Source organism: Molossus molossus, unplaced genomic scaffold (genome assembly GCF_014108415.1).
Source record: "Molossus molossus isolate mMolMol1 unplaced genomic scaffold, mMolMol1.p scaffold_m16_p_19, whole genome shotgun sequence".
Taxonomy (NCBI): Eukaryota; Metazoa; Chordata; class Mammalia; order Chiroptera; family Molossidae; genus Molossus; species Molossus molossus.
Window position 1 is genome coordinate 55,313,237 of NW_023425354.1, and position 12,991 is coordinate 55,326,227.

The window sequence follows — 12,991 nt, forward strand, 5'->3', positions numbered from 1 at the left end:
TTTACATCCATATTGAATGTATTTAGGTCTCCAACTGTTATTATTTAATTATTTACTTTCCCTTCATTCTTTCCAGTTTTCGCTTCATATATTTTGGTGTTCTAATAGTAGGTGCATATATGTTTAAAATGGTTACACCTGCCTGGTGTATTGATTCTTTTTATCACTATAAAATGTCTGTATTAATTTTTTTTATTTTTATTTAATTAATTTATTTTTGTTACAGGTGTTTCTTCTTTCTCCCCACTGATTCCCTTCTCCCCCTCCCTCCCCACCCTGTCCCCAGCTTTGTTGTCCATGTCCATTGTATTAATTTTAAATATTTAGTTAAAAATTATCAAAGAAAGCTTATGCAACCAGACCTTCTTTTATTGCCTTCACCTCACTGCACTTCGTAGCTGTGGTATTTTTTACAAATTGAAGGCAAATACCTTCACCTGCAGAAAGGCTATGATTCGATTTGTTGCAATGGTCTGAAACTGACCCACGATAACTCTGAGGCATGCTTGTGTGCATGTTCGAGGTACACGCTTGTGAAGTGAAATCCCCGGTTTTCTCAAGCACCTATGTCTCACGTGCATTTCATGGTCGTCTGTGCCACCTTCACCAATCTGTTAGAGCCTGAGGCAGAGCACACTGGTCACTACTGAGAACCTCTGAGGGCAGAAACCGCTCAATCACAGATGTTCAGAGGCACAGGAGTGTGAGGAGCTCGACGGTGGCTTCATTCCAGGTCCTTGCTGCTCAAGGTGTGACCAGCAGCACCAGCGTCCTTCAGGCACTAACTGGAAATAGAGAGTCCAAATCCCCACCCCAGCCCTCCTGAGCCAGGATCTGTATTTTACAGGTGATACATTAACAAGGTTAAAATCTAATAAGCACGGGAAAGCTCAGAGGCGGCCATCCCTGGTTGTAGCTGTAATTACCAGCTGGGTTCTTTAAACCTATCCAGGCAGGAGGGTCCCACCACAGACATGTGGAATCAGTCGCTCCAATGGGCCCCAGCCTGGGAGATTCGAATGTGCAGCCTGACATCGAGATTCCCCAGAACAACCAATGTCCCCTTCTCCTATACCTCTAGTGTCGCATTTGTGATAAACACTCATTCATAGAATGCTTGCTATCCACCACCACTATGCCAAGCATTTCACACGTCTTCTCTCCTCTTAACCTCTACAATATCATAAACACAGCATTGGCACCTTCATCTGACAGATGAGGCAACTGACTCTTAGCACTTCAGTAACGTGTCCAACCTCAGATGGCTGGTACGGGGCCGGGGGCAGATGCAAAGCCAGGCTGCCTGATTGATAGGCTCTTTATTAATAATGTAGACTCTTATTTCCTTGCGCCTCTCACTGACATATGACCTTCTGAGACAGAATTATATTATTTTCTCTTGACCTCTGGTTCCACATCGGTGCTCAATAAACATCAAAGAATATGAAATATGTCACGAGCTCAGTCTATCGCAGATGCACAGGAAAAGTCAGTGGGTAAGAGCATCAGTGAGACACAGCCCAGAAACCTGGAACCAGATGACACAGTGGCCCTTTCCATCCCTCGGGACTGTGTGAGGAGCTCAGTTGAGGCCAGCCAATATTTTATCTGAAAATCTGGCCTCAACCTACCACCACACAGACTTTCCACCCTATCAGACCTCCCTTCTTTCTGGAGGTTAGAGGTCTGTGCTGCTTATGCTAACATTCTCCATATACGAGGTGAGCGCAGGAACACCTCTGTGGTCCCCATGCCGGTCATCAGAGAACAGAGAACCAGAGAGTGCTGACTCAATGAACGTTTACAATGTCCGTTTCCACTGCAGTTCTCGGTCCTTCCCAATGAGCAGACACATGCACAGGCCTCTGGAAGCCTGGTCCAAGGGCTATGCTTCTGGCCCCTTCACACCAAGCTGCAACCCAGACCTGCTCAGCCTTGCACTCCACTACAGCGCGCCCCTCCACCCTGACACGGACCTCACGCTCACGCCCAGGTTCCCACAAAAACCCAAGAGAGATCAGTGAGTTACTCTGATGTTTATTTTAATGCATCTTAGTCCACACAATTGGTATAAAATCAAAAAAAGCAAAGCAAAGGTCTGGAGTCTTAGCATCAGAAGGGCACCATATATACATCTACAGTTGGTGGCCAATACAAGTCATTGCCAGACAGTCCTTGGAGACAGAGAACAGCCTAGACCCAGCTGAGCCCTGGACATTCATGGCCCCAGAGGGTCCGAGACTCGTCCTGATGCTCCGACCGCAAGAAAAATGTGGGCGTGATAAAGCTGTGTTTATTATTTCTTTATGATAGTAATGAGAGCAGCCTAGCTAGGTACAAAAGCAGTTATAAACCATTTATATTACACGCAATTATTCAGGTCTCCATTCTACTTCATGGTGTAAAACAACTGTTAATTGAATTTCCAGTGAGTAGTTTAGAAGATTAGTGATAATAAGGAATGGTAAATACATAGCACCATTTCATAGGTTCTTTTGTCACCAATTTCTTGTCTAGACGTGTGACCAGGACACCCACCCTCAAGGGCAAGTGTTCGAAAGCCACAGCTGTGATTTTGCCAAGGGCTCCAGTCTGAGGGCTTTGTCCATGCGCATAGGGCTCCACATGGGTGTGGGCGCTGTGTCCTCCGTCAGGACACCGGGTCACCCACAATCAGAGGGCTTTTGGCCATTTGGGGTTCTACCCACACTTTGGTTTTCTAGATGAGGTGGAGTGGGAGGGAGGTATCTTCTTTCAGATGAAAGGGAAGGGATGAGATGGAGTTATTTTATTTCTGGGTAAAACCAAAAACAAAAAACGAAAACCAAAACAAAAATGCTGAGCTTGATTATACAGTTAGGATGTAAAGTTCCTTAGCTATTTCTTTAAGGTTTCAACACAAGGCTGATGGTCAACACATAAAGCAAACAATACTATGTACATATATGTAAAAAGTGTTATAAATAGGTTTTATAAACCGTAGATAGTATATACATCTTCAATCAACACTAACCCCACCCCCCGCCCCCAACTGCTTTCTGTTTGGTTTGGTTTGAGTTTGGGTTTTTTGGCTAGATTTTTGTGTTTCTTGTTTGTTTGTTTTTCTCTTGTCAGGTCTCCTGCCTCCCCTCCCTGTGTATGCTCAGAACCTCAGACGAGCCGTCTGGGCGCCTCATTCGCGTTTCCGCAAGATCACGTAGATGACACCGCTGAGGAGAGCCAGGGGGAAGGCCACCCAGGCCAGGATGTAGGCGAATCCATAGGAGTAGTCAGAGTTGAGGTGCCATTCTGTGTGTCTCACCGTGTAGATGGACGCCGCACTCATCACACACAGACCTGGGGAAAGAAGAGACCATCTGAGTGAGGGAGACATCGTGGGGGGAAGCCCTGTCCACCCGCCAGTGGAGGGTCCACAGGACCGGGCACTTGCCCACACCGCTCACTGCCCCTGAGCGCACACCAGGCCCCCAGGGGGGCTGCAGACACCGCTGTTCAAGGCGAACATGTGCAGCTCCGGAAGGATCTGCTGTCTGACCCCAAGGTGACGGGAGGAGGCTGGGAGACGTCGGGACACAAGAAGCAATCGGCACTCCACTTCCGAGCTATGTGACCAGTCCACCCGTCATCTCTGCCCCCGTTTCGGCCCCACTGCTCTGGCTTTAACTGTCATCAGTTCCTAGTCGACACGGTGGCCAGCGAGATTCCGGCTGCAAGATAAACCTGACTCTCTCTCTACCAGGATGGTTGGGTCGGGGAGCTCCTGGGAACCTGTGAACCTCTCTGCAGACGAGTGGGGTGTTTCCTGGAGCCAGAGGAAGCACCACGACACTTTACCCTTCTCTGAGTCGTGTCAGGGCAACAGGGTCGGGCTCCAGGCGGAAGACGGGGCAGAAAGGACTCCATGCTGATGCCCGGGGCAGGACTGCTGCACCGGAGACGAACACACAGTGCCCTGGGCACCGCTACGCAGACAGAAGAGTAGGTGGAGATGAGAAGGTGAGGAGGAGACTAGGAGGAAGGACATGAGGAGGACTCACAGCTGGAGAGGGAGGAGACTATCAGGGGCCAGCTCATTGCACTGGGTCCTTTTCAACAGTTCTCGGTGCCCCCAAGGTTGGACTTGAAGCCAAAAGAGGGGTGAAACAATATCACATGCACAGGTAGGACAGGTTACCCTCCCTCACCACCGCTGCAACCCTTTGGTGTGGGAAGGAGAAGAACGTCTGCCTTGGTCTTCGTGAAGCAGGCAGGGTCGAGCGTGGCAGTCCCTGCCCACCATGCTAGTCAGAATCCCCTGCAGGGAGGGGCCAGAGGTGTCGCACCCCAGCCTGGAGTTGCACAAAAGCCTGCTCTGTTTCCTCCTGAAAGCAGAGTCTTTGAAAGGCTCTGAGTGACTCTATTATTAGTGCAGAAGGCCATGTGGGATTCCTGTGGTCCCCAAGCTCCCCATGACCTAGACCACCTACAGCTAACCCCTCTGCTATTTGGCAGGACACTGCGACTTTGTTTGAACAAAGTGCAGAACTGGAATATGTCACATTCACCACCCTGATAAGATTGTCCTTCTGCAAGCCAGAGCAGAAAACTCCCACTCAACTGGGCCCTGGCGAGAAAGCCACACAATAGTCTCAGAACGACAGAGGGGTCAGATCCAGGACCCTGCTACCTACAGAAGGTCTGGAGACAGTGAAGACATCTGTGTCAGAGGGGAACCTGCAGCTGTCAAATTTTTGTTTGAGAAACACAGTTTTCAAAAAAAAAAAAGCCCTGGCCAGTTTGGCTCAGCGGTTGGAGCATTGGCCAGTGGACCAGAGAGTCCCGGTTCGGTTCCTGCTAGGGGCACGTACCCCCCCAAAAAAGAGAGAGAGACACAGTTTGATCTGCTGGGCACACACTCTGTTTGCCTTGAGATCCATGGTCCTCAGCCTTCCCCTGCTTCTCCATGCCCCTCTCCAAACTGCTCGCTCTTGCCCTGAGGAAACGCTGGCGGTGTCTCGGGCTGCATCGGGCTCCCTAACGAGGGCAGGGCTACACAAGAGGAGCAATGACCGAAGGAGAGGAAGAGGTGTAAACAGAACGCTGGATGGCAGGCCAATGCTTATTGTGTTGGCAGGGCTTCCAAACGGGCTGTGTGCCTAACCAGCGCTGGTATAAAAATGCCACTGTAGCCGTGTAGACCAGCTGTGCCCAGATTTCACTGGAAAAGGTAACATCAAAGAGAAAACATTCCATCTGCAACCAAGAGAGGCGAGAGACACAAGGGCAATAACCCACGAGGTGGCTTGATTTTTCTGACATTTACCCTAGTGCAATCACAGAAGTGAATGGATTTAAGTTCTGCTTCAAAAAGCAATAAGCTTAGATACTTACAAAGCCAGAGAGAGGATACACGCTCTATAATTACTGTTGTCAGGAGACTGAAGTTACAGGGAATACATTATTAAAGGCCCTCCCTACGTAAAGCAACAGATGTGCTGGAATCTAGAGCAGTTAATGCCATAAATAGTCCCTAAAAGTCAAACATTGCTCCCCGTAAGTGGACTATGACTGACTTGATCAGCAACCAGTAATGGAAATGAGTTTCTGCAGGTCCCCCATAATGAAGGTAAGTGAAGGTGCCTGTGATGGAGGTAAGTGGTGAAGGTGCCCGAGATGGGGGTAAGTGGTGAAGGTGCCCGCGATGGAGGTAAGCGGTGAAGGTGCCCGCGGTGGGGGTAAGCGGTGGGGGTAAGCGGGGAAGGTGCCCGCGGTGGGGGTAAGCGGTGGGGGTAAGTGAGGAAGGTGCCCGCGGTGGGGGTAAGCGGTGGGGGTAAGCGGGGAAGGTGCCCGCGGTGGGGGTAAGCGGTGGGGGTAAGCGGGGAAGGTGCCCGCGGTGGGGGTAAGCGGTGGGGGTAAGCGGGGAAGGTGCCCGCGGTGGGGGTAAGCGGTGGGGGTAAGTGGGGAAGGTGCCCGCGGTGGGGGTAAGCGGTGGGGGTAAGCGGGGAAGGTGCCCGCGGTGGGGGTAAGTGGTGGGGGTAAGCGGGGAAGGTGCCCGCGGTGGGGGTAAGCGGTGGGGGTAAGTGGGGAAGGTGCCCGCGGTGGGGGTAAGCGGTGGGGGTAAGCGGGGAAGGTGCCCGCGGTGGAGGTAAGTGATGGTGCCCGCGGTGGGGGTAAGTGAAGGTCCTGACACACTGGTAGGTCTTCTCTCCCCGCAGGTGAGCAGCCTGCGCTCTGGCAGTGACCAGGATGCCCTGAGGGGAGCCTGAGTCTGGGAGTGTAGGTCGTCTTCAAGTGGAAGGGCACAGCCCCCGTCCAGACAGCATAAAAGTACTGGCCATTCAAGAGTCCCCAAGAGTTTCCACCTGTCTCGGGATGGCTAGCTCTGAATCAACTCCCAGAACAGTCCCCCTGAAGCCCTGTTAAAGAGGAGATCTCCAGCCCCCTTTAAGGGTGATAGCAACTGCAGGCGAGAAATCAGAGCCCGGCACTTTGGAAGGGAGCAACCAAGGGGCCAGAGGCAAAGGAAGAAATAAGCGGTGGGAGTTCTCTAAACTTCCTTATTGGTATTCTGTTTGTTCAACAGACATGTAACAAGTACTTATTGTGTGCAGGCACTGTTCTGGGTGCGGAGAGCACCCAGATCAACAAGACCTGGCCCCCCTTCAAAGGGTGAGCATCATCCAAAAACAGACATGTCAGTACCAACTTCCAATAGTGCACAACGGGAATGAAGAGAGGGCAGAGAACGCAGCAGATGCTCCGAGCACGGACGGGCGCGTCCGCACGGGGCTGGAGAGGCCTGACGGGAAGGCGGTGCCTGACCGGGGACTAAAGGCTGTGTAAGAGTGAGCAGGTGAAGACAGGGGGGAGGGAATCCAGGCGGAGGGAAAAACATGGGCGAGGCAAGGAAAACTGCAGAGCGTGGTAGAGAGCACCAGCAGGTGGTGACGAAGGCGTGTCCTGTGATGCAGGGGGAGCAGCGGAAGATGAGGCTGGAGGGCCCCCTGAGGCCGGAAAGAGAGGGCCTCAGTGGCATGCTGAAGACACTTCAGCAGAGGAGAAAGGATGGTCAGGTGTGGGTTTCAGAAAGACCATCCACCCAGCTGGTGTGGCTCAGTGGATGGAGCATCATCCCGTGGACTGCGAGTCGGGTTCGATTCCCAGTCAGGGCACACGCCCAGGCTGCGGGATCCGTCCCCAGCAGGGAGCATGCAGGAGGCAGCCGATCGATGGTTCTCTCTCACATCCATGTTTCGATCTCGTATCTCTCTCTCCTTTCGTCTCTTTCTAAAAAATCAATAAGATTATTGTTTTTGAAAAAGAAAGAAAGCTCATCCGGCAGCAGTGCGGGAAACAGCTTGAGGGGTGAGGACAAGGCAGGGACAGAAAGGTACATGAGTTGGCTTTTGCGCAGCTGCAGTGCTGTTAGTGGGTAAGAGAAAAGAAAGGGACACCCTGTCGATGTAGAATGCTACCCAGTGGTGGGGCTCGGTGGGGACTGGAAGTGGGAGGAGGGAGGGGACTCTGGCATGACTGGTGGGTTAACTTAGGTAACTGGGAAAATGGTAATGACTTGGAAAGCTGAGGGAATAAACAGTTTCAGTAGTGAACAGTCAACAGTATTGAAAGGAGTGGAGGAATTCAGCAAATGACTTAAAAGCAGAGCTTGGTAACCTTTGCATTAGCTGTTCATCTGAGAGCCTGGAGCAGAAGCCAGGGTGAGGCCGGCTGGAAAGTGAATGTCAGGTGAGACCACCGAGCCAGCAGGGGGCAGGTGCCTCGGTGGTGGTGGTTTAATGAGCCAGAGAGTGCATCTGTCTCACCCACCTCCTCCGAGGGTGACAAGGTGGGCAGGAGAGCAGAAAGAGGCTGGGAGGTCTGTCACTCTGACAGCACGGGCTCTGAGTCTGATCTACACGAAGTCTTCCCTGTGCTGCTGGCCCAGTTTCCACGTTCAGCACCCCAAGCGGCCCCTGCAGCCTAGAAAGTCACCCACTGCCCTCTAGACTCCGATCTGGACATGGCCAGTGCAACGCTGGAATCTGGAATGAGTCCCTCCGAAGGAGGAGTTCCCTGTGGTGTGCAGCTGAAGCTGCCTTTGACCCACTCAGAACAGGGGGGCACTGTGCTCCTGTTCATCTCTCACATGCCTTTACCCTAAAGCGCCTTGTCGATATCTACGTCCATCTGACCAGAGAAACAAAACAAACAGAAAAAGTAAAAACTCACTCAGGAGTTCCTTCTCCCATGTTTTCTGTTCCTGTTACTTACAATAAACAGTAACTGCACATGTGACCTGAGTTCGGTTCTGCCAATGGAACCGAACTGCAGCATCCAGGGAGGTTATTCAGGGTCTTTTTTATGTGGCTTGCACAGAGCTCACTGCTGGGTGTAGTGAAACAAGCAGACAGGCATATGTCTTTCAGGTCTGTATCTACATGAATTTCTTGATGTTTCCTACCTAGTGCAACCCAGTGCAACAGAGCTGCGGCAGGGGACGTACTGTCTGGGAACAGAAGGATACAGGCTCTGAAAATAGGATGCCACCAAAATCCAGATACAGGGTCAGGATGACCCGTCTCTAAGAAGCGGGTGTAGAAGAATCAATGACATGTGAATAGCATGAGCTGTCTGTGGAGAAATGTCCCAGAAGAACTCACAATGGGACTAGGGGCAGTTTAATGGCTCCACCAGAGGTTCCCGACCCTGGAGGAACCTCGGACTCATCCAGGGAGCGGCCCCACCCAAGAGCTCCTAAGTAGGACTCTGCAGGGATGAAGTCTGAGCACGTATTTTTTTTTAAAAAAGCACCCCCCACTTTTAAAAAGTATTTCTGCTGTGCAGCTAAAATGGAAAAGCAATTAACTAGATGAAGCCGCCTCTCGATATGTCTTTGGGAAGCAGCCAATCTAAGAAGTATGTGATCAAGGAAAGAGAGTTCTTAAATGTGAGACTCATGGCGTCTCATGAAACGGAGAAAGGATGATGCAGCAAAGCAAGGGAACCTATAACCACGCAGAGCTGTCACCTGGAGCAAGGCAGGACCAGCTCCCGAATCTCCAGTCACGGCCTCTCCTGCACCTCTAAAGGTCACAGCGAGGCCCTCCGAAGGGAAGCTGTGCAGAGATAACCCAGCTTACACCTGTCACTTGGGAGACTCTGGTGGCTTCCACTTAAAACGCTTTATTTAGGCTTTGAGGATGCATCTACCCTGCGTGGCCCTGTCTACTGTGGCAGGAGCACTCTGAGATTTTATATCCATGATTGTAGGGCTACTTTCTTCTTTCTTCCTCCTGCCCCTCTTTCTTTTCCTATTTTTGTTTTTTGTCTGTTTTAGCTTTTCCGATTTGTTCCTCAATATGAAGCTGCAGCTTCTCAGGCTATCATCAGTTCTCAACTGCAACAGCCTTCCCCTAAGTTCCTCTCTAGTCACTGGTTTCTTCACAGGCCGTGAACTGGGAAACTCATGACAAAGTTGATTTAGAACTGTCAGACATTAGGAGTCACACAATCTTGAGGTCAAATCCCTAAGTCTCCCGGCTCTCGTGTCTTGGAGAGACCCCACGGCACGTTCCCATGTGGCACGGCAGAGACCGCGGCTCCGGAAGGCTACCCTCAGGTCGCGTCGACCGGAGTCAATTAGGAACGGGACCTTCTTAGAACTTACAAATTACAACTGCTATTCTGGCTCAACTCTTCTAATTCAAGATAAAGTCCTGTTCAAATACAGTTGGCTAAACCGACAAACTGATAACTAAAAAGTAGGTCTTGTGAGAGATAAGTAACTAGATTTGAAGGGGTAGGAAGAACAACTTCTGTGCTTTTAAATTCAGAGGTTTTATAGCAGAGTTCTAAAAGGCTTACATGAGTTCAGTGAAGCGAGTATGGATAGTAAATATTCTTTGGAAATATTAGAAAGTCTTAACTCCTAAGAGTTTTTTGGTTTTTTTGTTTGTTTTGCTGAGCGAAATACTTGAACACAGTGCAGGTACAGCATTTGAGACTTAATGGTTCTTATCTCTGGACTTTGGGTTTTGACTTAAAATGAGGCTGTTAAAGAGACACTGTTGCAGAATTTAAAGCTGAAATAGCTCAGTCAGAAAACAAGAGGACAGTACTGCCTGATCTGAGAAGCCCCTTCAGCAGTAACCTCACTTTTCTCAGCCAAATATTTTCAGTTTAATTAGTTCTAAAGGTGCAGGCTCTTACTCATCACAGATGCATGGGAACCCAGGAATAAGAAATCATGCAAATTTGCATCAATCTTCCACTGTAAATCAGATTCAATGAAACATTATATAATAAGCAGAGTTTTTACCTTGGACTTTGTGTTCCTTTAAAATGTCGGTGTATTCTGTATTTCTAAATATAAAGAGGTAGCTAACTATGTTCAGTCCCTGTGGTATCTCAGTTTATTCCCCCCAATGCCAGTTTATGTATCAGTAAAGTAACAAGCTTGTATAGATAAACTATAAATATTTTATGAAACTTCTGCTTCTTAAACCTGTATTACTTTATCTCGAGGATATATCCATGGACACAATGGATATAATCATCATTTAAATATATATCAAACTTAAATAGTGAGCCAAAGAATCCCAGAATACATTTTAGTTCTGTGTATTACTTCTGGAAATGGAGAGGAAAATTATGTCTGCTTCAAACATCCCTAGAAATGATCCCTTACTGTGTAATGGTAATTTGACAAAGCTGGAGACAACCCAGGAGCTTGGTTTGGTGTAATAATACCATGTAAGTAGCAAAGCACTGTGCGGCTTTGAAATCCTAAAACTGTGCATATTGAAATGTTATATTTAAGTGTTTAATGAGAAGTGATATCCAGGTCACTTCCTTTTTTCCAGATAAGGGCAGCTCTCTGGCTTTTAGAAAAGGTCATCAACATTCAACCTCTGGCTGTGTCTCTTACCATACAGCCCTGTGTAGGGCATTACTCCCATCCATCCATCCATCCATCCATCCATCCATCCATCCATCCATCTATCCATCCATCCATCCAGAGCACATGAGCTGTTCTCAAACCTCCCCTCACTTCTCCTGAGCACAGCTGGTGTTCAGCACCATGGACGTGCTGACAACCAACTAAAACAAAGGATGCTATGCCGTTCGCCGACTCCGACAGCCAGAATCTAGAACGTCTCAGGGTACCAGATGTACGCTGGGCCACATGGAGTTTGTGATCTACCACATATGTCTCTTACTTCTCTACGATGTCCTACTGAGTCAGTCAGTTGGCAGTCAAGGCACAAAAGGATGAGTCGATGGAGTAAGACATTAGTCAGGATCTAGAGACAAAGTCGCAAGATGTTGCCCTCTATACTAGAAGCTTCCAGGACTCTCACAGCACACATATGGACAACCTGAAGGCAGTTTAGGGAGGAGGTAAAGAAGACCTCTCATGTGTGTCAGGGTCTCATGTCTGGAAATGATGGCAGGTTACACATTGGTGCCAATATTAAGACACTTGCATTAGACAACAGGACATCAAAGCCCAGTGGAACGGAGGAGCTGGAGTAAGGGAGAGGAAGACTGTCAGTGTGGCTTCACCACGGCGCAGAGTAAGGGACACATATCTGAACCCTGGCAGCTCTCAGCACCAGGCAGGGCCATTGTCTACGCTGCAGCCAGAGTGGCTCCTCACACATAACACAGCCCACAGGGACCACCCTCACGACGGGCCTCTGCTGTACTGACACCTCAGCATTCACCTCTGGTTGTGTGTCCAGAGTCAGCTCCTTCCTGGTGGTGGGTCTGGTTTGGTCAGGGACCCTCCTTCCAGAGCCCCTAACTCCTATTTTCTGTGCACATCATTCCACAAAGAGGCAGACAGTTACCCAATTCTAAGATATATGCACAGGCGCACACACTTGTACACACACACACACACACACACACCTGTACTTTATGGAAACCATCCAATGTTCAGACTCAGGAAAATCAATCATTCTAGGGCCACATCCTCCCACTGATTCACGGGTCCCCAGCCTTGGACGGCTCAGCTTGCACAGGGACTTTCTCGTCACTACTTACCAGCAAGGATTTGGAAGATCCCAGTGAGGTAAAACCGGCCCCCCTTGGTGAGGGTGAAGAGCTGGCAGAAAAACAGGAACAGGGACAGAACACTGAAGATGACGGACAGGATCATGGTGGCCTGGACAGACTGCAGCCATTCTGGAGGGAAGAGACACGGGGTTAGGACATGGCCGGGGAGGGCTCTGTCACGAGGAGCGCGGGGCCTGGTGCACCACGACCCGTGAGCGCCACGTCCTCGGGCAGCACAAGCCCTCTTTGATGAGCAAAACCAGACAATTCACTTTTGTACTCTTAAAAGTCAGTGGACATTTTAGGAAAGGGCTGTAAGAAAATATCGACAGTCCTACCACTAGCAGTTAGACTCCATTTAAGATATATTGGATTGCCAAATGTATTACTTACACATATTTGTATGTATTAAAGAGGGTCTGTGCCCCACCCACTGCCTTCTCTCTTCTTGTCCTCAGAGGGTTTACTGGAACCCCTATATTACAAGAATAGTTCAAAACCACTGTTCAAAATACCAGCATCCCCCAAAGAATGCAGATGCCTCGGGGATGGATGGGAAGAAGGAAATGGCAGAACACTGGAAGAAAATGCGGATGGAGAAGAGCTATGACAATCCATTGGCTCAGCCAAGCTATATCTTTTCTGGGTCAATCTTGATCCTCATCATTAACCTCAGCCCAGAGCAGCCTGTGCTCAAATCATGTGCCGGGTGATCGTGGATTACACTTCCGCATCGTTACTGAGCGCTCTATCTGCAAGGCAGATCTCCGGCGTCCATCTGACATCCAGGCAAGGAAGAGGATTCTGTCATTCACCGTATGCTGCAAAGTAATGTCATTTCAGCAAGGAGGCCAGGGCGCAACCGGGGCTCAGCACTACAGACAGAAACCTACAGCGTCCACCTAGGGGCACACCTGTCACCTGCGTCCTTTCTTCCAAGTGCCAAAGAAGC

General features: G+C 49.7%; 1 protein-coding gene across 4 annotated transcripts in view; it reads right to left on the bottom strand.

Annotated features, from left to right (window-relative positions):
* Positions 1-2,021: 2,021 nt before the first annotated feature.
* PMP22 (peripheral myelin protein 22) overlaps positions 2,022-12,991 on the bottom strand; it is a 35,057-nt gene continuing 24,087 nt past the window's right edge. For all 4 annotated transcript variants that reach the window (XM_036268462.1, XM_036268463.1, XM_036268461.1 and 1 more), the window contains exons 4-5: positions 12,028-12,168; positions 2,022-3,336 (exon numbers count right to left, since the gene is read on the bottom strand). In XM_036268462.1, the coding sequence (XP_036124355.1) occupies positions 3,173-3,336; positions 12,028-12,168 (305 nt within the window). In that variant the 3' untranslated portion in view covers positions 2,022-3,172. The remainder of the gene's footprint in view (positions 3,337-12,027; positions 12,169-12,991) is intronic.